General features: G+C 37.1%; 1 protein-coding gene across 1 annotated transcript in view; it reads right to left on the reverse strand.

The window, feature by feature from the left end:
- LOC103575491 (protein gustavus) overlaps nt 1-16,474 on the reverse strand; it is a 77,929-nt gene extending 61,455 nt beyond the window's left edge. Inside the window, exon 1 of the mRNA XM_053740478.1 lies at nt 16,155-16,474. Coding sequence (XP_053596453.1) covers nt 16,155-16,165 — 11 coding nt within the window. The 5' untranslated portion in view covers nt 16,166-16,474. The remainder of the gene's footprint in view (nt 1-16,154) is intronic.
- Nucleotides 16,475-27,976: the final 11,502 nt, after the last annotated feature.

Here is a 27,976-nt window from a genome sequence, read left to right on the forward strand (position 1 = left end):
TGGTGATATTATTTATTACCCGGTGTATTGCGTTACCTTATAATTTCTGTAAATTTATTATATTTATAACTTTATAAGCTGATCCGCTGACAGATTAAACTGATTTGTCGGCTATATAGTCAATCAGGTGATGACGGCTAATGACAGCCGTTCTATTATCGACGTCGCTGAGCCGTGACAGAGCCCCCCGTCTTGGGACGATGCCTCTTCCAAAGAGGAGAAATATATTTATTCTCAATAAAGGATAACTTGAAAAGGATCTACTAACGAGACCCTATTCTCGATCACGTTCAGAAGTGGGTGTACTTGGTTCCAGTGCGCCATCGGTCTTGTGTTCGTACTTTAGCTGTAGATGCAGCTCTCTCTGTTACTTGAACTACTGTAACTGGAACTGAAACTGGTATTGGTGGATGATGGTGGCTCAAGTAGACGTACTTTCCCAGCTGGTACGCGTCAAACTTTACGAATCGATATCATACAACGGGTTGAGATAAGAGCTAGGAAAGGGGCCACGGAAGCTGGAAAACTTGAATCCAATGCATGTGTTTGTGTATATATATATATATATATATATATGTGTATGGAGAAGAAGAAGAGGAATAGAAGGGAGAGAGTGCCACTGAAACGAATAGAACGAATTTAAAAGCGAAAAAAGACGAAATACGACTGAGGATTTCTTGAGTACTTCAACAGTACTTCTTTAGCCAATCGCTTTAATGATTTCCAAAGTTTTTGCAGTTGAATTGAAGGCTAAGAGTTTAGGATATTTTTCTGTTTGTGCGAGCTTTTTGTTTACTTTCTTGCTGAAAATGAGAGTTGAAGGAAGACGGGGATGAAAATGGAGATGGAAGGTTTATTAAATGATTGCGGGAAAAAATAAAAGGTTAAGTTACTGGTAACGATTTGTACTATTGTTATTGTTATGTCGTGTACTGTGGCGGTTTAATTAGCTAAGGCAGAGTTATTATTTACTTTAACGGTTATGTATAATAATAAAAATATTTATGCCGGGTAAAACAAAGGAAAAGAGATGGAGCGTAATAAAATTGTCAATAAAACGTTTTCAATACGTCGTATAACGGCATTGTGTCGCCATGGATTCTATGACGTGTTATAACGTCGTGAGGCGATCGTATAAACGAGAGTCGGAGACAAGACCCTTGGATGGGTGATACAATCTACGATAACATTCGCAGCATCGCGCTTTAATGCTCGCTATGGCCTCGGAGATACGTATTACCGTCATACGGTCCACTGGTGAGTACTATTGCGTTTATTGCCTGACAATTCTACTCGATGACACTAATAAAAAATCAACGGTATACTATTTTATTGTTTGCTGTATATTTGCATCCAATAAATAACTTTTTTTATTTTCGTTATTTATTCATCAAAAGTTCGGTTGCAATAAATTATTTCTGTGACTGAGAATCTCTCAGCGAGGAGGAGGGATTTAGATTTTTTTTCGCGAGAAAACAGGACATTGGAAAGGGAATTTTATTTTATAGACTTTGATCCTGAGTTAAAAAATTTTTAAATTGATAGTTTTTAAAATAGTTAAACTTTATAAGAACTTCTTAAATGTTTGAACGACTGTAACTCTTGAGCTTTTGGTTTTACAGTATTTTTTATAGAGACTTAAGTTGTAGGAAATTTTATTATCTATAAATTTATTTCTAAGGATTTTTGCGGTATCTTTGATATTTTAATCGGAATTTTGATTCAAAGTATTCAAAATATTGATAGAAGAATTGGGTTTTTGAAAAGGTTTTCTTAGAATTCAAATTCTGGCTAAACTATCACAGATATGGTGAAAATATTTATATACAATTTTGTAGGAAATTAAATTTTCTACAACTTTGGTCTCATTAAAAAATGTTGTAGAACCAATAGTTTAAAAGATACAGCCAATTATACTCCAAAATAGCGGGGAATTCTAAAAATAACTTTTCTTTAAATTGGCGGTAAATTTGAAATTAAAATTTTTAATTACTACCTCTATTGTATATTTGTGATATGTTTTAAAAAGAGCTAATTAAAGTTGTCGTGATAAAAAAAAATATTTCGAAAATTTGGTTATTTTAATAATTAAAATGAATGTTGAATTTATTTATAAATTAATTAGTTCTTTTTAGTAACCGCACATTAATATAACCTTTTTTCTGTTTAGCCAAAAAATAATTCACAGCAAAGTACCCTCGGGTTGACGGCGAAAAAAAAAAAAAAATAAGCATGAACATGCTTTTGTTGTGCCGTACAAATGCACCGTGTGTAAAAAATAAAACAAAAGTATGAAGAAAAAAGTACAAGTAAAAAGGAGGGTAAATTACCTAGGGGGCTAGAAAAAAAAAAATAAATAAATGTATGAGTGAGTGGTAGTCCATAGTCACACCTCTGGCCCGAGGGTTGACGCCCTAGCCGTGTTGCGTCATATATATATTCTGCATCAAGTGTGGTGCTCGAAGAAGCCGTGTTTCCGCACAAAGACCCACGGCCGTCAGTAACGAGCCGGAAAATCAAGCTTATGCTTTTGGATCTGCTAGATGAGTCTCATCGTGTTCCTCCTCACTAATGTACTCCAAAAGCTCACTTCATATTGCTCTCACATGTCCATACATATATATATATATATATATATACATATATGTGTGTACATAATTCACCTACTTGTACACTTTTACTCCTACTAACCTAGCAGTTGGTTCTCTTACCGCAACAGTCAGCCAACTAGCCTCTGGGCGGCTTCCAAAACCTAATTTTCCTCTCACTCCCTTTTGACCGAAACTATTTCTTCAGTTTAAATTTTATAAATCAATCCATTGTATTTATTTATCATTATTTTATTTAAAATGATATTTTTTTTATCAAAATTAGGTACAAGTTTTTTTGGATCTATTTTGAACAAATCCATAAAAAAAAATTGGAGGAGGTTCATTATGCCCCGGTTTCTCCTATTTATATGCAGACGTATATATATATATATATATATAGGTATGCATGTTTTTTTTTTAATTAATCTAGCTGTCAAAACAATCAGCTCAAGTCATTTCTATTTTTAATTTGATAAAAAAATAACAATAATAATAATAACAATATTAATTTAATTTAACCGCAAGCTACACAGAATATGATATACGTATACATTGGACGTAATAAAACCGGTGGTTTTCTCGTCCATCTCACCCTTCCTCCGCCCCCGGCCGCTGGCGGTCTATAGTCAGTAGTCCTCACTATAAACTCTTTGTTTCGCGTACAAAGGAAAACGGGGATTTTAAATCTCGATGTAAAATAAACGACGGAGGGATGATTACTACCACGTGTGCTCGGATATCTGCATGGATGTAGGGAGGTATTTATACTCTTTGGTGGATATATAAAATCCTAGCAAAAACGACACCAGCAGGTGCACGAACACCAGCACTATCGTGAACACACGCAACCAACGCGATTTATGAATAAATAAATTCCGGCGTTTACGCGAATTGAAATTTAACTGAAAATCGCTTTTTTATCTGATAAGATCCGAGTATTCAATTGTAGGCAATTCCATTCGACGTTTTTTTGGTTTCATTCTTTTTTTTTCATTTAATTGTTTAATTTTTTTTAAGAAATTTCTAAAGCGACGTGTTTGGAAAATAGATTTTTCAAATTAATTTTCTTTCTTCTGAGGAAGGATTTGAGAAAATTTTTACAAATGTACAGAAGTACAGATTTGATAATTCATGGAAAAACTCAAAATTTTTATCAATTCAAAGTTCTCATGAAATTTTTGAACAAATTATTCAATCGAATTTTGAATTATTGGAAAAATATCGATTTGGAAAATGACCAACTTCGAATGTACGAATGCTTGATTTGAAAGATTTTGGCAGCGATTTCAAAATCATGTCAATTTTATTGACTCACCTAATTTTGAACCCAATTTACCAAATTGTTCTACAAATAAACGAATAAAAATAAAAAAATCTTGATTTTTTCCGGATATATAAAAAAATAATTGAATATCCAGCTCGCTGATTGCCCCAATTATTTAAATGCCGAAGAATATTTAGAAGAACTGACAGAAATATAAAATAATAAATGTGAGAAAATTCCGATTCTCAATTCTCCTATTCAGCCTCTTAATCAATGGAGCGTATTAATTATCGCCATTAGTGAATTCATATATCGTGATAGTTAAGTTGATATATAGATATAAATAATTGAAGAAAATATAGTGTGCGGTCATTGACATTCAGGCATTTGATTTCCCAGACGTAAACTCGATCAACGAAAATATACATTCGCTATTCGAGAAATAATTGCGGGATATAACGAGTTATTGGTTTTTTTCCGTAGACAGGCGTTGGCATACATGCACACTTACACACGGACACGCCCGAAAACAAAAATAAAATAAAATGAAACGATACAAAACACAACAATACAAAAAAAGCTGTTTGTATCAGTACATTCGGTAACGATAGAAAATGTTCGACAGGTCAATTCGTTTGCCCGCAAAAAATCTATAAACAATAAACAGTGAAATATATTTTTAACAATCACAGCCGAAATATATTTTCTTTATGAAATCAAATAAATTTGAAAAAATATACATCTATCTCAGTAACGTCGAATGACGTCATTTTGATGATCGCTTAGATCACGAGAACTTGACTGACAATTGACGTCAAAAATGATTCGGTCAACGTCATTGATTTCGGTTATTGACGTTAAATAATTTTTCGGTCAATTTTCCAGGATTAAAAGCGCGGGAGCCGCAATTAATTCAAAAATTGACAGTTGGTCAATTGTCTGACGATTGTCTAGACATTTATCAGAAAATTTGTCTACCTTACATCACTATTTTATATATAAATATTGAAAAATAATTGGTAATTAAGAGAAGTTAATTTTTGAGTTAATTGGGCGGATGATACGAAATTGCGGATTCAATTCACGTGGATTTAAACGACTACATAATTTATTAACGACGCAGATGTTACAAACAGCTGTTTAATAGTTAGCTTGCGTCGCTTTGGGTGCTTTAAACAGATTCTCTCTTTCTTGCTCTCTGTTTGTATGTTCTGGTGTAGTCTTGCGTTGTGTGTAGCATAGAAGACAAGAGGAAAATACACCCCTGTGTGATATGCTGTCAGACAACCGTATGTTGTGTATAACCAACGATCCAAAGATGCATAGATTGCACCTAGATTTTCCGCCCTGCTGAGCCACTGCTAACAGCCAACAGCCTACTTCACCACTTTCAGGTCAATGAACTTGTACATTAACCGATTTTTTCCTTTTTCTTATTCTCCTTCATGCACTTACTCAAACATATATTTTTACTTCATTTTCACGCTTATACTCAATTTCATTTTTTGTTTTCGACATGGAAATCTAGTCTGTGAGTTAACTTTTAATTACTGCCGGTGGAATGAACTGAATTCTCAGGAGTCAGTAAAAATATTTTCTTTAGTAAAAACGTTTCTAATAATTTTTAATAAAATCTCCTGTAAATTACGAATTTTTTTAAAGAAAATTGAATTCTAAAGCGGAATGTATATTTTTTTGATAAATTTGAAGTTCATTTCAGCAAAAACGAGACATTTTGACTCAACTGCGCCGTATAGTTGAAAGTAATAGTCCATGTAATTTAATTTTTTTGACTTTGACATGCAAATTTTTTCTTTTACATTACAGAGAATATAAAAAATAAGAAACTTGTTTACAGAAATTTTTTTCAATGGGAAAAAAAGTTTAAATGACTTTGGATTTCGATAAAAAATAATTAAGACTTGGCTATAAATTTTTAGTTAACGAGGAAATTAATCAGCTCGTGAAATTCGCGGGAAAATTTAAATTTGAATGAGTCTCAAAAAGCCAGAGCTTTTGAAAATTTTGAATAAATAGATAAAAAAAATTTGTAAACACTTACAATTACGCACTCGTGTACTATGTAATTAATTCTCTTACCTGAAACATAAAAAAAAATTGCTCAGCATTTAAAACATAAAAAAAAGCGATTAATATTTCTTAGAAAGTATTTAAGAACAAAAAAACGTTATCATAAATGTTAAAGTTTAAGATAACAAAGTGTAGACAAACCGGCATTATCATCAAGATATATACATTCTGATAAAAGAACCAAAGAGAAAAAAACCCTGTGGTAAAAATAAAAATGAGCTCGGTAATCGCGATGACAATCATAGTCACGATAAACTTTTCCCGTACCCTCGGTCGAGAAAGTTGCTACAAAAAGTAAAAATACATAAATAAAATAAAATACAAAAAATATATATATACAAAAATGTAATAAACGACAAGGGTCTTAAAGAAGCGGTCGCCCGTAATTTCTCTGCCGACCGCGATAACGATAACAACGAAATGACAATAGTTCGTTAGGTTTTTTTTTTTTCGTAAATTATTTCACGAATTAATGAATCAAAATTCCAAATTTGTATGGTAATTTTAGTGAATTATTCCCAGGTGCTGTATATTTATAAATATATGCATATATTTATAAATGGATATCAGTGAATGTCGATTGTCTGGACGTTATTTTGATCGTGATAACGTGTCGAGCAGTGGACACATTGGTTGATTGAAATAATAATCAAAATGTAAATGTTGTGAACGACTGAATGGGTGGAATAGACTGGGGGAGAGGGATGAGGGGAGTATTTGGATTGAAATATTTTATCATTATAAAATTTGCATGTCCAGGAGAAAATGAGAGAAAGATTTTGACATTTATATGTATATATATATATATGAATAGAGATATTTGGTCATAATGCGACTAGTATTTATGTTGTGTGCATATCCTATAGGATATACTACTCTGTATGCATCAGGAATAGGTTATCGTTGTGCAGGTTTATGGAAACAAAAAGTCAAAATGATGCATTCAATGTTTAAACAACGGTAGATTAATGCAATTAATGCACGGCAGCTGCTAGTTATCATTAATTAACGTTTTGTGTCGCTCTGAAAGTAGACAATTGATTGTATTTCTGTATTATTTGTTTATATGGATAAATATGTACACACATATGTGCGTTTAATTTGAATTTATCAATCATTTCGTAATTTATTTGTCTAGCTCCGCTTTATTCCATTTTATAATTACTTTTTTGTCATTAACTCCTCTTTCGTTTTTATTGAGGCTCGTAATTTTTGAAATGTTAATTTTTTAACAAAAATTTCAAATTATAATTATTTCCACTGTTAAAAAAAAAAAGTGAATAAAAAAAGTGAGTTAGAAAATAACGAGACGAAAGTTCATTAAAAAAATAACGAACATAAATTAAAATCCATGAACTTTGTTTTTAAATTTTTTTTCATTAACTACTTAAATAATTAAACCTGACAAATAATTAATCACCACTCTAAATTCAAACAAACTAATTATATTATAAATTTTATAAATTCACAATATGCTGGTTCAAAAAAAAAAAAAAAAAAAAAAAAAAAAAAAAAAAAGACTTGATTATTTATTGTTTCATTAACTTATTAACTTGTAACTTATTCCCATAGAAAGCGATACCATTAAGTCAATTTCGTTATAAAGGGCAGCCATTAATTATTTCATGAGTTTAAATTTATTATTCGCTCCTACGTTTTTTCAATCACGTAAATATCCACATACATGCGCAGACACATAATAGTAGGCATTATTTATGGATATTTACTCATATTTATCTACATTTATTGACATTACTGTACACACGTTGATCGGTAATTATTTAACCCATTATACCTATGACTTATTATTCACCACTCGCTGTTTGACACGTACACACAACAACGCCAGTCTTTCAAATGCCAAGGCCTTAACAAATCTCGGTCACACGCAATTATTACTCAATACTAATTAATTAAATGCCTCTAAATAATTGCAACTTCTCAATTATAATTATTCAGCTGTGAAATATTTTATTTAATTGATTTTAAATTTCATTATTTAAATCGCCTAGAGAAAAAATGATAAAAAGTAAGAGGTAATTATTGGATCTACGAAAGTAAAGCAATTGTGGACCTCAATTTTTCTGGCTCACAGAGCATAATATCTAGTTACTGTGTGATGCTCGTAGCTTACGTCAAAATGGCCTGGGCGCGAATCCTCTTACGCTTACGATGACAAGGGATGAAATCCGAGACGAGATTCACGCTCCCACGAATGATACTCTAGCTATTTTTTAACTTCATTCCTCCTTTATTTTTTATAAATTTTTAAAACTTTACTTGCCTGAATTTCACAACACTGACATCTACGCACTGAATTTTTTAAACATAATCCTCTTTAATAAAGTACCAAATTTTCTTTCTCTAAGATTTTCCGACAATTCTCAAGTCAAAATGTTTATTTTACAGACGACTATCAAAAAATTTATATAAACCTTTGCTACAAAGTAAATAATAGGGTAAATTCAGTGGTTTTGTAACCATCGCACTTGGCGTCATAGTCAGAATGTCGGGGTTGAGTAAACATTTAGAACTAGTCTTGAAATATCTCTAAAATCTAATGACCTGACCTGAGTAAACCACTTCCGAAATGCGTCCAATGCTGATCCCTTTCCAATCGTCATTAGCATTTCCACAAATATTCTCATTTATACCAGAAACTGTACCCACTAAAGCGTCTTTCGGTCTCCCGTAGAAGTTCCAGTCTGACAACGAGACGTAACAGACCCCCGCCGCGGAGCGGAAAGCGGCTAAAATTTGCAAAGAGTTATGCGATGGCCATAAATATCAATGGAACAAATGAATCAAGAGGTTTATCAGCATATTCCAGTAGAACATTGAATACAGACGTTTATCAATTGAACGTTGATGATTACTGGGCAGGAGCCCATTGAACCCAATAACTAAACATACATGAGTCAATTCATTGGAGCGAGACGTCGACGGATTCTGTTGGCATTAGGGGTGTTAGCATTAGTATTAGTATTAGTATTAGAGATATTGAACATTATTGTCCTATATATGTATATGTAGATATATATACTGTGATGATGTGCGAGGCGTCGATGAGCATTCGACCGGAGCATCATACCATCAGAACGGAGTAGTTACGAGAACCCATCAGTGCTAGTACAGCCTATCGCGTAGCATGCTAGCCAATTTGAATGATAATCGGTTGGATGCGATTGATTTATGACGCTGAGAGATATGCTTCTCTCTACAGTACCAGAGTACCACTGTACTCTAGATTAATCATCATTATGCGACATTATTCGTGGGTGAGTTTGGCGACAGCGAACACAACCCGCCAGATAAGAGGGACACTATGCAGGGTAATTTTTCGAAATAATTTCGGGAATGGTATCATAATCATAGTGAAGGTGCTGATGATGGTGATAGTGATGCTGGAAAGCTTCTACTTTTAAGCAGCTGGAAAAAGGCTTATTCATTAGATGTGACATTAAGTGGGCTAATAGATGCGATGATGGTCCTCTGTTAAAGCAATTAGCTCTTTTAGTTGCTACTCCTTGGTCCTTATTCGCATTCTCATTTTCTCTATGGTCTTTAGTGAAGCTTTAGCTAAAAAACCTAAAATAAAATAATTTGACCACTGGAGGTACGCTCTGGTGAATGGAAGTTCGCTCATGCTCGGAACACTTAATTTTTCTAACAAATTATTCTGCGGCTGAGATATTTATTTGGTTAAAAAAGCAGTCTATTGTTTTTGGGTAACGTAATTTAAAATTTTCTAATGACTCTTTAGTTTTTGTTTGATGATTTTTTATTCCTGGTGAGAAATTGGAGAAGAATGAAATTTGCAAAAGTAAAAGGAGTAAAAAATAAATAACTGGTTCACGATAAATTGAAAATGAAATAAGAGCAATGTATATATCATTGGGTAAACGGAAACAGCCGGGAAGACAAATACTCCCTGAAAATAAGTGGAGAAAAAAGCGGAATGAAAAAGCTCGAGCCGAGTAGATGAAGGGAAGTAAAATGGAAGAGTAACTAAACCGAATTCGGCAACAAATAAATCAATGAAAAGAAACATGACAGTTGTCTGTGTGTATCTGTATATCTGTATATTTAGCCATTGAGGAGAATAGAAGAAGCGAAAATAACGCCGGGGAGTAAGGGAAGTAATATAGATAGAAGAGCTAGTAGTTTAGAAAGAAATCGAGGTCAGATGCTGCTTCTGCTTCTACTGCTTTTGGTATATAGAGTAGACCCAGAGCTGAAGTGTTTTATCAGCCAATTACGTGCACTGCGGAAAAAAAGCAAGGCAGAGAGAAAAACGGGTGTACCTTGGAAAAAGAGTAGTGAAAATGGAGTAAAAAAATGTAAACGAAATGGAAAAAAAGGGCACGTAGAAATGAGAAGGAGATAATAACAAAAAAAAATAGACTATGAAAGAGACAAGAATGGGAGTGTAGTGTACTGGTGGGTTTTTCACCAGCGTGCACTCTTTTCGCGTTCTGTTCTGTTGAGAAGGAATAAAAAAGCCAAACGAGGCATCTGCCTCATCCGTGTCTATACTCTGCATCAGTGGGCTACTCCCCTTGGTGAGGGATAGGTTGAGGACTGCTGGGTAGATGAAACAGCTGTGTGGTTTTAGTATAAGGTGGATATATATATACATATATGTATGGGTAACACATGACGAGCTGCCGATGAAAGGAGCGAACGTGAGTTCGCGGTTGTTTGACGGTGTCGATGTGTAAGAGCCCGAGTAGCCGAGTATAGTTTAGCACGGGCGAAGCCTCGGCTCACGATCACGAGGAGAAATGGATAGACTGGCTAAGCTCAGTTTTGAGGGAACGAGTAAGAGGCAATACAAGCATTTGGGTGGATAGGATAGAGGGTTACTATGCTGCTCTTCCTTCTGGGAGTTTGAGTGGGAAAGAGAAAAGAGTGAGTGAGACGGTGAAGACTGCTCCGAGTGAACCGACGACGGCGACGACGATGGGAGTTTTAGTTTGTATGGAAAGGGGACGATAAAGGCACGGAAAAGGATCTGGCAACGTTGTCGGGTCGATAGCAGAAGAGTGGGACCTGCTATGGGTATGGCAACCTCGGGTGGCGTCTGCTTTAAACCAGTGATACTCATTCGTTTCTTCGGGTATTATGTCCCGGACGATTGTCTCTATCTTAAATTTTGCGCCCAAGATTTTTACTGGCCCCGAATTTGCATAAACTGGGAAGACGTCTCGCAGGTTTCGATTACGTCGAAAATGATGAGCCAACCAACTTTGAATTGTTGCGCAGGAAGACCTTGTAACTCTTATTCTTCTTTTTCTTCTTCTTGTTCTTCTTCTTCTTCTTCTTCTTCTACTCTTCGGATTCTGGTCCTTCCATTAAATGCTTGCTCAGCGATCATGGTTTGTATTGGTCGGGCAATCGATCATCAGTTTTCGAGGTTACTGAGTCACGACACAGATGCAACTAATACTGATTTTATATGGTTCGGATTTCGATTATTAGGATAACCATGACGCTGCAGAGTCCGAGGAATTCTTTTTATGTCTAATAAACTGGACATTGAAAATTGTGGTGGGAGAATTTTCGGTGATAGGATAAACGGCTTTTGAGCCTGGGCTGGTTTTGATTAAAATAATTGTGCTGTCGGGTGTGTTGTAACAAGAGTAGCGCGAAAATTTTTGTCATTATTTAAACGAGATAAAAGGGGACGAGATGGTGGATGTTGATGGAGAGTTGGAGGGGACAGGAACAGGGACGGGGTGCTAACTCGCTTCATTCAGAACACGCGGACTAGCGTAAATGCGTGGACGACGAGAATTAATAATTTATGAACGAGGAGACGAGCGGTATGTAGTAGATACACGATGATGCAGTAAACGAGAGAACCTGGGTGATAGATAAAGATAGATTGTTTAGCTACAGATACAGAGTGAGAGTGACCCGGTACCGGTGGATTACAAAGCCGCCTCTGGCGTATACATCCACCTATATATATTTATATATACATATATATATATATCTGCGGTTCGTTGTAATTACAGTTTGTAATTAATATTATACAATATCGCCCACGGTTTGGCACGCTTCATTTATTCGTGTATCATCAATGAAAATTTGCTTTCACTTTAGATTTATGAAATCCACGTACTCACTTGTGTATTATCTCACCAGCCATAATACGATATTATCATTATTATCCTTATATATACATAAAAATGTAAGTACGTATTTCTGTGGAAATGCAATCAAATTAAGAACCCACCGTAGCGGGTTTTCCAACTCTCTGGAATACTTGAGAATTCTTTCCTTTCAATTTTTTATTTATATATACTTTTTTATGGTTTTCTCTTTTCATTTAAACCAACAGCGGCTCGGAAGCATCAGGAAGGCTCCAAGTTATGAGGGAAAACTCGGTGAAGAAACCTGAGTGGAGGGTAAGATCCGGCAGGCTTTTCATCACCCGATGTGCTGCTCTAGGGTATCAGTAGTTTAACCGCCATGTTTTTGTCTTGTGTCTGCGGCCAACTTTTCTTCAGCAGCCCAGTAGTCTCTTAGCAACTTTTCCCACCGCCTCGGGCACCTTTTAAACATTTTTTATTATTTTTTTTTATAATACCCTCTGCATTGCCATAGTATCGATTCATCCATTACGATGATGCTGATAGCGCTGATGACGATAATGATGGTTTTATACTTTATTGCAATACCAATAAGACAACTTGTTTATTGATTGGCCTTTGATACTCGGATGATTACATAGCAAGTCATAATGACGATGCTGCTGCTGGTGCAATAGATATCATGATAATCATACAATTGAACGCAACATCTACGCTGCGTTCGGTTCACTCGGTCTGATTGATTGCATCGCCGTCATCATCAACATCATCGTGATTCTCATATCCCAGTAATGGTTGTGATTAAATATAAATAAAGTTTATAGGAATCAGCACATACTTAATATCAATTACGAGGATGCTGGGAAGTAGAGTAAAGTGAGATGCCGTCAGAAGACTTGAAGATTGAGAAGGAAAAGGAGATGGAGAAGCATTAACAGGACATCCAGCAGAAGGAGTATAAACCTACGCAAAGTTATTCATGGAAGGCTGATTTCAAGATCGGAATTATATTGGGATTCGAGCAACGCTTCTTGCAAGAGCCACTCCCGAGTAGTAGAGTCGAGGAGGAGAAGAGCCGAGGCACTCTTCTCTTCAACTGGATCTCTGGATCCTCCTTGAGGAACCACCCGAGGTTCCTTCGAGATTCCTTCATTAAATCTGAGCCAATGGTAGTTGTAGGATTCAGGAGCAGTAGTAAGTGGTAGTAGACGCGAAATGAGATAGATAAGGACCGAGAAACGGAATTATTGAGAAGAATGAATAAAGACAAAGAATGTCATGGACCGAGACGTTCAATTCCCTTCTCCCCTTTCTCAAACAGTCTTTATATATTTCTCTTTTTTTTTGTCCCTTTGTTTTTTCTTATCCTTCGCTGGGTTTGTTTTCATTTTCCTTTTTTTTTTCGAACCCTACCATTCTCTCTCAGTTACTATGTCTTTAGGCTGCTTAATTCCACATCGCTCCCGCAGGAACAAGAAAAACCCACGATGTTATATTTAATACGATAGACTATCTTTCATCTTTCATCTCTCGTCTCCCGTCTCTCGTGGGAGGGAAAAGGATCTCGGGGAATTTACCACAGGTATTTTTACAATGATAAAATTGTCGAGATCAATCGATGCCCAAGCATCTGAAATATTCATCCCGGTTTATTTTTCCCTCACATTCAGTTTATTAACCATCGGTCAGTTTATCCAGTTAAACTTTAATATCATTATGTACATTAATAATAATAACAACGATAACAGTAAAACACAAACGGATATTTTGTTTCTGGCCAACGTCCACCTGAACCGCATCAGCATATTTTCATAGGCAACTATCCGCAAATATTTGTAACACATTCTCTTTGTGTTCACAGGTAATACGAACAATCGGCTGCAATTCGAGCCAGAGCTCCGCAGTACAAAGATCGCTTTTGGTAACGTATTGTGTTTATGCGATCCTTCGTAAGTGTGTGTTGTGTGTGCGGGTTCTCTGTGTCAGATGAAAATGGAGAATATTGTACTGGTCCATGTATCTCGATCCAATCCAAAATAACACCCGATTTCCGACGAACCGATTGCCCAACTTTATAAAATAACAAAATCCCATACAAAGGAGCAGGCAACGACTTACGGAGAAGGAGACCGAGAAGATTGAGATATGCATAATTGATGTGTCTTTGCCTGACATTGTGAGAACAAGTTTGTCATTCTGTCTACACCGGCAATAAAATGTTTTGGCGTCATGACAAGCGTAATCTAATTTCTGTCAAAATAAACAAACTTTGTCCGTATTTACTTTTACAAATTCGACAAATTCAAAAGTTATTTATTATTTATAAATAATTTTTAGTTAACCCGTACTCTCTACCTGTTAGCAAACTAAATAATAGTACTACCATAAAGAGATTCATTTTTCGAGTCGGCTATCGCATTGAGCTAAATGTGAAACGTTCTTTTGGATGGCTACCAAAGTTCTGCAAAACTTTTTCAATCCAAGTTTTATTTGATCAAGTCGCTCAGCGCGAAATCAATTCGACAAGTTTATTGACTATTTCAACAGGGATTGTTTGGAATTAATAATAAATTAACGATCAAGATTGGATTTAAATAAAATGTAATTATAATAATAAAAAAAAAAAAGATGCTCTGTCGAATTAGCTGAGGCAACTATGCAAAAAAGTGAGAGGCGTAATTCCACATTTTTTCGCATACATCATACCTGCGATGGAGATCTATCGATTCGTCGAAGGTCAACAACAGGAGAAAGAGACTACAGTTGGCCCTGAGCGTTGATCAAGCCTATATTATGTATAAATATCTTGGTATTGGTGAACGCTTGTATGAATATGAGTGAGTTTGGTCTGCGTTTTAGTCTGAGACGGTGAGAATAAAAAGGTAAGGACGAGAAGGGACGTTAAAAAAGGTGGTATAATGCCGGTTCCACGTGAAAGAAATAATGATAATAAAAAAAAAAAGGGAAAAAAACACTACATAAAGAAACAACGATGATGAAAAACGTACGAAAGAATCGTCAGGGACAGAAACGGAAAGAACGGTTCGTTGGCTAAGGAACAGAAAAAGATAAATAGTTTTTGTTAAGAGGAAAAAAAACATGTACAGTAAGACAGAAAGTGAAAGAGTGAGAAAGATTCGCCTGGAGGAACATGATTCGAGCCTTCACCCAGCTGCCCAACCGATCAGAAACGACCTTCTCGCAATTCTATGTCCTTCTTCAGCTCTCCCACTGGCTGATAGTATTGCTCGCTACTTCAGCATCGCAATAACAACAGTGTGATCCTCTTGAACGATTGTTGCGACGACCAAATGAAAGGACAAGACACATACATGCTTACACACTGCTCAAGTGTCCAAGTATTTCGCTTTGCTTGGACCGTTTATTTGTGTACAATCGTAAAACACATTAACCCAGGCGCTATTCAACGCAACACACACATAGACACACTCAGACACACACGAACTCGAGTGATCGTGGCATTGTACTCGAAAGGATCGTTTGTCGGATATCGACAACTCCGTGGTAATCGTCGTGTGCGTGACTACATCTCGTGTCGATACCATCATCGGGCTGCTCGTTGTCGATTGTCGACAACGCCGTAGCAGCGAATCCATCCAAGCTGTAATTCAAGGTCAATTGTGCTCGTGTTGGATCTCATGCCACCCACTTATATGTATAAACTTACTTGGCTACTTACTGAAATACAGACATAGGAATACTGCTGCTGCTGCTGCTGATCGAGTTATTGCTCAAAGCGATCGACAATTACGATTATAAGGAGATTAAGTGTATACTTATTCACACGGTAATTTGTTCTATTTTTACACTATTATGAATGGACGTCTGGTAACTAGACAGCTGTTAACTTGATACAGATATAAGGTTTCAATGAAGGCAAACAAAAAGAGTGTATCAAGCAGAAAAAGTAGAAAAAAAAAAAAAAAAATGTAAAAACGACAAGAAAAAGGGAAAGCAATCTGTCATAGTGTTATATCGCGGCTCTAAAGAATGTGACACAGATATTAGCCTCCTTGAAAGTGAATGACTGAATAGTAGTGAGTACACAGCTCAGTAAGACAATAACAATAAGTAAGTAGTTCCTCTCACCTCGTTTCCATTCCACGGAGTAGAGCTTGCGGGCGTCCCTCGAGGCCACGGGCTGCGAAGGATAATCTCGCCCGTAGAACAAGATTTCGGTTGTCGTAGCTGTCAAAGGTGTCACGGGGATCCGAACGATAACGACGTGCTGGCAGTTGACGTCTTCGATTTTGGTGAAATTGTCTCGGGTGATAGTTCTGGGGGATTTGACTGAATGGCTGATGATGCGGTGATTGATGTTGACTTTGGTGACTCTGTGATTGTTGGGGATGGTGCTGATGCTGCTCGAGCTGGTAATGATGGATCGGGACTTGGACCTGATGAACCGGTCCAGGCGCTCTCCACCATAAAACATAGGGCAGCGATCCGGCGCTACCGCTCGGTTTCAGTGATACCGTCGGCAGCAGACGATACCCCGGGTTGTTTAATTGGAGTCCAAGATGATGATGATGGTGGATGACCGGTCGTGACTCTTCCGCAAAGAGGGTGCAGTCACGCCAAAAGTGGCTGCAGGGTAACATGTCACGGCGACATTTCTGTCAGCCCACCAACCGCACACTGACCAGGCTTTTCTTGTCCGGTTTATGTTCGTGGCTTTCGTCGAATCCTAACCCAGTTAGTCTGCTGACAGCCGATAGTATCAACAGTGACAACCGGTAGTCGTATGTCAAACCCTTATTGGGGATGACCGTCTTTATCAAATCAAGACAAGGAAAACAAAATAATTGCGATGACAATAAAAACAACGTAACAACGACAACAAACACACGTTTTATAAGCACTGATGATCTTCGTCTGTCACTTTATCATGATGATTGAAAAGTCCTTGAGCCACATGTACTTACGATTGATTTCCCGTGGGGACAACTACTATCACTACTACTATTCTACAGCTGTTGTTACTGGTTCAGTTACATATATCAAGCACACGAAAGAACTCAGAGTTACGACGTAACACGAGCGAGCGGACACTTGCTACTGGACGGTTGCGCGGGAACTACCCTTAATTGTCGTCGGGACTATGATCAGAACTGAAGGCTCTCTCGGGAGCGTGTTAACTCCCGAGTACACAGAGTGTCTGTAGATATATAACAATAAACGTCAATGCCACACTAAGCTTATCAAAGTCTTTAAACGAAGCCTTATTGTAACACTTTTCTGGGTACGTCGGTTGGTCATCACCCGAGGATTTTAATGTGTGTTAAATATCAATGATAATATCATTAACTTTGAATGGTAGATGGATAAAAAAGGCGCCGCGAAATAAAAATTAAATCAAGAGGTTGTTAGTTAAGATTTGTATAGGAAAATCGTGTTATAAACAAGAAGCACACGGAGCCTTATAGGCAAAGAAGCACGCCAAGTGATGACACATACAAGGCGCGGCTCCACCACGGCACGGCACGGCTTGCCTTGGTTTGGCTTGGCTTGCTTGACGTTTTGCTCGTGTTCCTTGCAAACGTTCAGGGGATGCCGACGCCTCCTCCCTCAAAACTCACTACTCGCTCTCTTCTACAGCGGGCACGCCACACCACCGTCGACCGGCTTACGTCGACTTCCACCCCCGTCGAGTAGCTAACGGCGAACGAACGTCGAGCACAACCCCGACAATACGACGCGCCACAAATTTCAAACACCGCGACTGCGCTGTTTTATTTAACAGGCATGACACTTGTCCGCTTGGCGCCCTGCTCTCTTATATATTATACCATACCAATGTATACATATATATATTCCTCTAATTAATCCTGCTTTTTACCCGAGTCTCATTTATTTTAGATTCCGTCTTCTGGTCAATGTAAACAGTTATTTGCTTTTAAAATGAGATTCCTTGGAAATATGTACACAGTGATTTTATATGCATGTATATACATATGTGTATACATATATATTTTCAATTTGAGTACAATCGACCGAGCTGTCACGAGTAATTTAATCAACTCTCGACTGTAACAACCAAGGTAACACACCAGCACAAATCCGTCATTGACAGTACACGTGTAAAATTCACTAGTAGCCTTGTTACTATATTTCCATCCATGCACCCAAGCACTCATATATGTTTTATTGTTCGAAATTTGAACGCTAGAACATATTATTAAAATAGCATTGGCATGCATAATAGGACCATCAATGATGTGGTTTTGGTTTCGCGCTATGACCATACACTATTCTCGTGTTAAATATATACTTGATGTAATACATATGTGGATGTATATATATATCTATATATGTCTAAATATCCATACCCATAAAGTCATTCATATTCAGTATAAATTGAATATTTGAGGTCTTGACGTGGCAACTGAATTGCACGTCAAAATTGCATCCGGTTGAATGGTAGAGCGCGTTTTGAAATTGTTACAAAATAAATTGAGAAAGTTTCCTCGTGCAAAAAAAGTTTCCTGCTGGGGAGAAGTAAAACAGGGTGAGGATATCTATTTTTTCAGCTGTAAACTCCCGAGTTTTGAGCAACGCGTTGCCTATCTGAGTAAACGTCGAGGGAGGAAAAAAGGAAGGTCGTCGCACGTGCACCTGTTTTCATGACCCTGCAGGTGGAACTAAGATGTACTAATTGTGGAAGGGGTTTAAGTACCAATGACCATCCTTGACCTCGGTTCCGGCCATCGACTGACGAAGGAACGTCTGCTAGTCAGCTAATCTGGTCTGGTCTCGTTCAAAAGTAAACAAAACTATTAAAAAGTTTTAATTTTTGTTGATTACACCAGGGAGTTTAAAATTTACGGTTCTTTTATGGTGTTTTGGTGATGGCGCTGTCATAAATAAGTTTTCTAAAAGAGCCAGGAAGAGATGAAGGAGGAGGAGATAATATGTGAATGTTATCGTTGAAATTATACGATCTCTTTAATCATTAGAGGGGTTACTGTGTAAGGAATTTAATTTACAAGCCATTCCTCTACGGTCTACGACATTCGAGAGAATATCTACATATATATATCTAAATATATATGTATATAGATATATAGGATGAAGTAGTAGTCAGTCCCCTCGTTATCCCAGTCTCTTCTGGAGTTAGAGAGCCACTTGGAGTTGAGTAGGGGAGTGAGCATTTGTCAGGAAGCTTGACGCGGATGTAAATGACAGTCTTGAATTTGCTACTGAGTATACCGTACTACAGTATTTTAGTTATATATATAAAGATACATATATATATATATATATATATTTAAACATACACAAGAAAATTCAGATTCTATTGCGACTAAGAAAACGTCACAGCAAACTTTTAGAAAACTTTAAACTTTTACTACAACATAAATATATATATATGTGTGTATGTATTCACAACTTGGACTCCTTCTTGTTCTTTAAGCTAATAGAAAATTATCCAACGAGAAATTAAGCAAGTAATCAAAATTGTTGGCGAGAATTTCAATTACACATTCAATTAATTATTTTAATTAAATTATTGCTGATAAAAAATTACGGGATAAACCTTTTAGGACGTAGTCGAACGAAATTCCTGTGGAATTTATATATATATATTTTTTGTTCATTAAGTAGTTGGGGGTTAAAAACAAAGGACTTCGATTATGCGTTTTATTAATAAAGATATTAATAATGGAATGTATGAACGGTGTGGAGGAGTGAAAGAGAGCGCGAGGGTTGAAAGGAGATACGAACAGGGTCGTGAAATAACCTCAGTCGCCCCTGTGTACACTGGAAGCACGTACCCCTACTAGCACGAGGGCGTTGGGCCGTCGGGATGTTTTCCCGTCTACCTATTGGCTGGATAGGATTCGCATGCGCGAATCTCCGACCTACCCCTATTGATCGCACGCGGACTACTACTAACTCAGTACACTGTAGTCCACTCATCCTCTTTAAAGAAACGACCGAGTGTGTGTTCTATGTGTGAAGAGGAGTTTAAGAAAGAGGGAGAACAGAGGAGAACAATTGCACGCAAGATCCCCAAAGATACGAGACTTTTACGTCGAGTCTTCATTGCTGCCCCCGACGTCGACGCCATTACTACTACGCCAGGAGCCTTGCCGTATAACAAACACAAGTGCTGGTGGCTGCTATTCCGCTAGGTTATGTCGGACAAAAAGGTCTGCTGGTGCACTAGGGTGTGTTTTATAGCCCGAGCTTTATGCGCTACTTTGCACTATCGCCCATCAAGAATAACTTGAAAGTCTGCACCAACACTGGCATCTGGGTGATGCTTTGGTCTATAACTTGTTTGTTGGCTGGTGGATCTCCTGAGCCAGCATCATCACCCTGAGGTCATGGTGGTGTCGCGGTAACATGGGTTATGATGGTTCCTAGTCAGCGGTCTTGGTGGTATCAGTATTGGTCTCGGTCTTGGCTCATATGCATATTGAAATGCGGGAGATCCAACTACCTGGCGGTGATGGTACTCCCTGGTATTACTGATGGTTTAAGCCGGTAGTGGTACTTGGTGGCAGCAACGGTAGTTGTAGTGGTGGCGATCGGCCTGGAGAGATATGAAGATGCCAAGAGGAGAATCGGTATAGGTTAATTTGCCAGGAGGGCATCTCATAAACCCGTTGTTGGTAACTTTCACATAGTTGCTCAATAAAGAGATGTATATATATATATATATATATATATATATATATATATATATATGCTGACGATCGAGATATTATTCCTAATTTGGTTGCGGATTGAGAGATCCTAATATGGAGATGACTGAGTTTCAAGGTTGATACCTGGACTGATGAAAGGGACAGGGTGACGCGTTTCGCCATCCTCTCTATAGATTTAGATAATCTTGTGCGCTTATACACTAAGCTGGTTCCAAAGTACGGAGTCTTTTTGTTGGAAGGACTCCAGAATTGAGCGGTCTCTGAAAGGAACTGGATCAAACACCGGCTATAGTTTTTGTCAAAGCGGTTATTGGATAAAAAGTAATATTAGAAGCGTTGGTTTGTATTGGAAGAATTATTGGCTCGGCAAAGCGAATTGACAGGTGAAAAGTTATGGACGGTGTTGTAAATTGCATCGATAATTGTCCTTGGCTTTTGCAATCGTAAAAAGTGTGTCGTATGAAAATTATGAGATTCTTAGCGGCGGAACTTGGAAGTCTCAATGTACATATATATATATTTATATACCTGTAGTATATATAATGTGAAAGCTTGGAAGGAGTTATATGGAAAGGCTTGAGGGAAGATGTACGAGCCAACGCGTGTACGTATATTACCTGCTCAAAAGAAAAGAGACGGATGTTCTTTATAGTATTGCGTCATCTTCTTTGTTGTAATATTGCTAAATACAATAAAGACCTTTGAGCAACAGAGAAACAGCGATAAAAAAAATGTCAACGCATTCGCACAAGCGTTTGCTAAATATGAATGACTTTTTTTCTCAGGTTTTTATCCTCTAGTCTGGTAAATATTCCGTGAGATTTATGAGCTGGTATCTTGAACGAAAGTTGAGAGCACTTTAAAATTAATTTGAATTTCATTAATCAATTCATACGATAATTCACATGAATATAATAATGGGGATGATGGGTATGAAGTTTTAAAGTTTCTCACAACGATAATGTCGATAGTTTATTATCTGACGAGCTCCACCAAGCCAATTTCAAATTTAATCCACTGGAAAGTCGCGAATGTACCTCATCCACGGCGCTCCAAGCACGACCAAGTCAATTCACGCTGCTAGCAATATATATAACTATATATAGCCAGTAAGATGGAGAGAAATAAGAAGAATGAGGAGGAATGGCAAGGAGGCGTCAAGTATTATTAAAAATGAGAACAAAAATGTGAGCAAGATGATATTAAAATATCTTGCCACTTGGCCATCAATTTGAAATCACCCTTAGCCCAGCCTCAGCCTTATTTAAGTTTTTAAAACTTTTATAAATATATATACTTAAAATTTCATAACTTTTTATTTAACACCACCCGAGACAATACTTTGTCACCGGAATAGTATTCGTCAGTATTTCGAGCGACTCTTGGAACCTGGGCGTAAAAACAGATTTGCAATTTCCCGTAGTGTACTTCTCTTGTAACTTTATTTGACATTCTCTTCATTAGCTATTATTTTCTTTTTTATTATTCGTTTTATCAGTCATTATTATTGTTATCATCTTTTTTCCTTTAGTCGGTATTTGCCAGTTGTATTGAATAGACTAATACCCTCAGAGAACCCAGTGAGTGTAAACAAATCGATCGGTAGGTGTTCAGAGGAGAACCAGAAGAGCCAGAAAAGCTGGCTACGATCTACTTAAAGTTGATTATAGACAACACAACCACTAGACACTCATTTGCATTTTGAGACAAAGGAAAAAGAGTAACTAAGTCTTAAGCCCTGATGACGTAGAAAAAAATTAGCATTGACGGTAAAGGAAAAAATAAGATAAAGTTTTTATAAATTCATCAACTGCTTCCTCGATACGCTATCACGTCAGGACGTTTTACGATTTATCTTCATTCTTACCGCAAGTTATTTTAAAGCTTTTTATACTGATAGACAAGCTCTGTAGCAGAAGAGCTGGAGGAACAAGAAAACGAGGAAGAGGCAGAGGAAGAGAAGCGCAACCATGGCTAGAAAACTAGATACGCTGGACTAGGGTTTTAAATTTTTCGTATGCAAATTTGCAATCGCGTAAACGAGCCAACCGCCCGTCACGGATTCTACCGGTCGTGTACTGAGAGTGAGCTTCTCCGATGAAAGATTTATGAAGCTGAGACGAACGTACACGAAAAATAACATCTCTTTTTTAAAATAAAATTAATAAAATCTAAATAAAACGTATAATAACTCTGGTCTAGATGAGGAACAAAGGATATGAATTTGTTTTTCATTCATTTGTATGAATTGTCTACGGTATTTTATTAAACGAATGAAAAAGGCTGTTTATTTAACGGAGAGCTAATAAATATTCAAGGAAAAAGAACCGTTTTAGTAATAATTTTCTTTGAAAGTATTTTCGGTTAACTTCTGTCTGAATTATTATCGAAAACTGGCTCCTCATATTTTTACCATTAATTTAACATACTCGGCTGGGATGACAAGATTTTTATTTCCACGGTATGTGTGTAATAAAATCGATATGCCGATGGGTACATCCGTCTATATCTGTGTCTCTATCTCTATCTCTATCAATAGTTTTTTTCTTCTTTTTTTATCTATATACTTTTTGTTTTTTTTGTCTTTTATGTATCAGCGAGCTAGCAAGCCATATAAACTATATATAGATAATACTGAGTATGGTATGAGTAAAATTTTTCCGATGAAAATCCATGAGTTCTTTTTCATAGCGGAAAGCATTCGAGGACACGTTCTGAACATCAATGAAGTGTACATCCTGGATTTTTCAGTGTGTCGTCAAATGTTACAGCCAGCGAGGGGACAGGATTTCGCTGGAGGACAGAAAAATAGAACCGATGGAAGTAGGCAAAGGCCCGATAAAGTGGGAAAAGGGTGCTGATGTAGAATCAAAGGAGCCTCCTTTCAAGACCCTTTAGCTCTTAGATTGCTTCTCTTCTCTTCTCCTTTCTTCAGCTTCAGCCTCAGACTTTGCTATTCTTCTGCTTTATACTTCTGCGGACGCCCGGTGAAAGTAAAGTCAAGACCATGGATTGAATATTTACGAAGGAGAGAGCAACTCACTTGATACGGAAAATCGGCGACCGCGGTTATATATTGAGAGGGTACAGAGTCAGTAAAAAAGTAAAATGTTTTGAGGGCAGAAGGGTGGAACAAAGCAAGACGAGGGTCGGATGAAATGACGGGATCCAGGATACCGACTCCTATGAATCTACTCTTTACTTACTATCGAAAAATAATCGACAAAGGAAAATACAATTGGAAATTTAATCTCATCTCGTCCTTTTCTTTGTTCATCCAACTGTTCCGGCCCTTAATCCGCCCTTATAACTCCTTATGTCTACCTTTTTACTTAACTATCGTTTTATTTATCAACAATTACTCTCCGTCCAAGTGACGTTTCGTACCGTAAATCTTTATCAGACGAATTTTAAAAGGTCCTGGACACTTCGGCAAGCAAATACCCATCGAACAGTGAATCAACACTAGAGACAGCTACCAACCAGCAAATGGAACTATTACGAGTTTTTGTTTCCGTATCAGAAAAAATTAATGGTCACTGTTATTATTAATTGTATATTCGAACAAAAAGAGATGAAAAAATAAAATAAAACAGCTGCAATAAAATGATAAACTTTTACGAGTACAAAAATGGACGTCATGCATGGAATGAAAAGAAAAACCACAAGCTTTTATAAAAACCACTATTCAATGTAACGCCATTGTTTCACAGCATTCTTTTTTCGTTTATATCTGAAACTGATGGTTTTCCCAAGCTGCTGTAAACTCATACACACGAGATGAGCAAATTATTTTTTCATTTTTCTCAATACCTTTTTCATTCTTTTTTTTTTTTTTTCATAATTTTTATTACTCTATTTTTTCTCCATGGCGTAGAAAAAAAAGGATGATGCGAAATGAGAATGTCTGTGGATTCAAGACGAATATATACGGTATGAGTAACGAGTTGCTGGAGTAATCGGGATTTATCGACGTCCGGAATATATATGTACACTTATACACATATATAGATATACGTTGTCAGGTGTATAACGGACAGATCGTTTGGCCAGTGTGCAATATAGCATCGCAACCCATAAATCCGTTATAGTAACAGTCTGTCGGAATACTTTGACGTCTCCCTTGTGCGATCTCACTAAAATCCTACTGTGCCCAACTGTGCTCTGTGTACTTGGATGCTGGAAACTCGCATGCGTACACGTTTGCGTTGGTAAGTGTGTGAGTGTGCAATAGCGATGTGACGCCAAGAGAAAGCCGAGGGGTCAGTTGGCCTCATAAAAGTTTCAGGACCTCGTGAAAGCTTTAATAATTTACGTAACTTGCCAACTTTTGCTGATTTTCTTTCTTGTCTTTTCTCAGATAACCCGCGGAATTACTTTTTTAAATAAATTTTATATTAAAATGGCAGATCGTCGCTTTGCTTTACATTTCGACCTCGCGTTAAAAGGATCCGTAGTTTTAGTAAGCATGGACACGTTTCTAGAGCTGGTGATTTTTTTAGGGACAGAAAAGTTGTGAGGTCATAAAGTACTTTGGTATGAATAATAAAAGGTAGTAAATTCAGTTCATTAATGTTAACGATGGATTACAAGATACCGCGGGTTATTTGTGACGGCTGAAGGGTTGAATTTGATGAAGATGGGGTGGAAAGTGGTGACGGGGATATATAAATATGGTAGTGGTGGTATCTCCTGTAGCGTTAACTGGGGTGACGTACCCTGTATTTCACCATTGATTGCGTATCGTGTACACGACGCGTGCGTAGATAATGCACGCAACGTTGCTGTGCAAAATGGAATCTGCATTAACTTTGCTTGTAGTTGTGGATCGGGGGATAAACACACAGGGACCTGGAGTTGTGTGGATGCATATGTGCTGCCAGAGGATCGTCATCTGCTATAAAAGCTGGCTTGTCGTATCTCCGTGGGTCCAGCTGACATTGCCAGCACTTGGTCTGCGTAACTCGGCCCCCACGGTATGCCAAGCTTTTTGTTGATGATTTTCAGTCCACCCTGTTGTAGATTAAAGGGTTCGGGTTCGAGGCTCGGGGTTGGGATTGATCCGACGTACGTTCAGGCTGCAGCCAACCCGTGCACTAAACAGTTGCTTAATATTCAGCTATTAATTATTTACAGAATAAAGAGTTGTAATAATTGCTGTAATTGAATTCCGTAATGATCTATTGCTCTAAATAGCGTCTGGTTTTTTTTTATCACGAGCGATAAAAAATTATGGAGCGTAAAATATAAAACCATGGGCTTGTTAAATTTTCGGTTGTAAAAATTTAATCCTAATTCAGCGTCGGTAAAATATGGGTCATTAGCTGGGGTAATTTTAACGGATACTGCGTAAATAATTTACGTCTATAAGATTACAGAGAAGTAAAAGATCACAAAGTTTTCGATATCGTCGAAGTAACGAATTGTCGATACGGGGCTTCTGAAACTTTTTTAAATTACGCTCTTGAGTCCCTTGATAGTGTAAGGTTGATAACACCGATCCCAGTTTTATACATCTATATATATATGTATGACTGGTGAGTTTTCTCGATCAACCATTACCGTAGAGCAAAGTTATTTAAAAATTTTTCTCGAGCTTTTCATTATTTTATCTCTCAACATTTTTTAGTCTCCTTATAATATTATAATCATTATGATGATTATTATTATTGGAGAGCTGAAAGAGTGGAGAGGAAATTTAACCAGAGCTCGTTGATATTCTTCGAGTGCTTAATTACGACTTTCTTCATCGCGGAATTAAGGAACTAAAGTGGACAAGAAAAAAAATAGTAAAGAAAAAAAAAGTTTGCGGGTTTCGTGTCGATGGCTATGACCGAGAGTTTCACGGAAAAGGTGAAAGAGTGAGAGACAGGTCGAGGGAGCTAATCCCGTGTAATGAAGTAAGAATAAAATGCTTTCCGGAACGGGTTGGAACGGACATATATATATATATATATATATATATATATATATATATATATATATATATATTTATATAGATATAGTGCAGGTATAGCTATAGAATAGAAAGATTTCCTATCTTCCGGTAGGTGTACAAGGGGATGAAACTTTTCACAAGATTTCTTATCAAAATGCAAATCCAACGAGCGGCATTGGACGCCCATTCTTCCACTACTCTCTTGTCGCTTCTTGTCTCTTCACCGTCTCGTCTTGTCGGTTTTTTCTTAACTTTTTTTTGTCCTCTCTGAACTGTTTGTCGCAACACAGAAGAGAAAAAAAGGAAGGAAAAATAAAAAACTAGACAGTGATTTAAAGTCACATTACCACTTTGCCTTAGCGCGTTCTTATTCTCGGAGCGTCTAATTTTGTCAACTAAAAAATAATTTACGAAGCTATTTCGGGGATCTATTTTTCTTAATTAATAGTCCATTTAACTGGCCGTTGCGACGGTGATAATTATAATTATAATAATAAAAAGCTCTACGAATACTTTAAGACAGACTTTGTAATTTAACGGAAGCGAAAAATTTCGAGATGAAATAAAGTCACTGAAGAGTCAGATGAGTTTTATTTTAATTAAAAATAGACTAGAGCAAATAGAACGGAGTATTTACAGAGTCAAAAATGAATTTAGCAAACGAAAAATATTTTATGGACAAACAAACCTTTTTCACAATTATTTTTTATTGTAAATGCGTCTCGTATTTGGATTTCCATACACCGACAGTTGTAATCACAAAAACGGATTTACAAGCAGCGGCAGCAGCAGATCGATTGCCAAGTGAAAGAAAAAATGGGCATAGTATGCTGATTTTTCCACATCGAATGATCGGCTGCATGTCGAGTGGCAATCGAGATTGGAAATAATTCGCATGCTCCGTACTCTACTTCCATTCTATACTACTACCTCTAACCATTCAGTCCCCTCGTGCACCCCAACTAAACCTAGCCGGACTACCATTTTCACTCTCCCCTATTCCATAGCTGCGATTCCAACCCCGTAGAAACGGTCATTGCAATTTGCAATTTACAAGGTGCGTTTTACAATTTAGATGACGGTCTGCTATTGTCTCGGTTTACTGTACGCTTATGACAAAAAAATCTGAAAATCTCCAGAGCACACCGCACTTTTGTATAGAAATTTTCCATCTCTCTCTTTCGGTCTCACTTTCAAGTTCCCCCGTTGCGCCCCCATGCAGCGTTGAATGGGTGAAAATATCCGACACAAGCTTCTGCGTCAGCTTTAATACTTTGATACCGCAGATTCAGCTATTTCGAATTTCATTTAGCTTGTGT

Source organism: Microplitis demolitor, chromosome 7 (assembly GCF_026212275.2).
Source record: "Microplitis demolitor isolate Queensland-Clemson2020A chromosome 7, iyMicDemo2.1a, whole genome shotgun sequence".
NCBI classification, from domain to species: Eukaryota; Metazoa; Arthropoda; class Insecta; order Hymenoptera; family Braconidae; genus Microplitis; species Microplitis demolitor.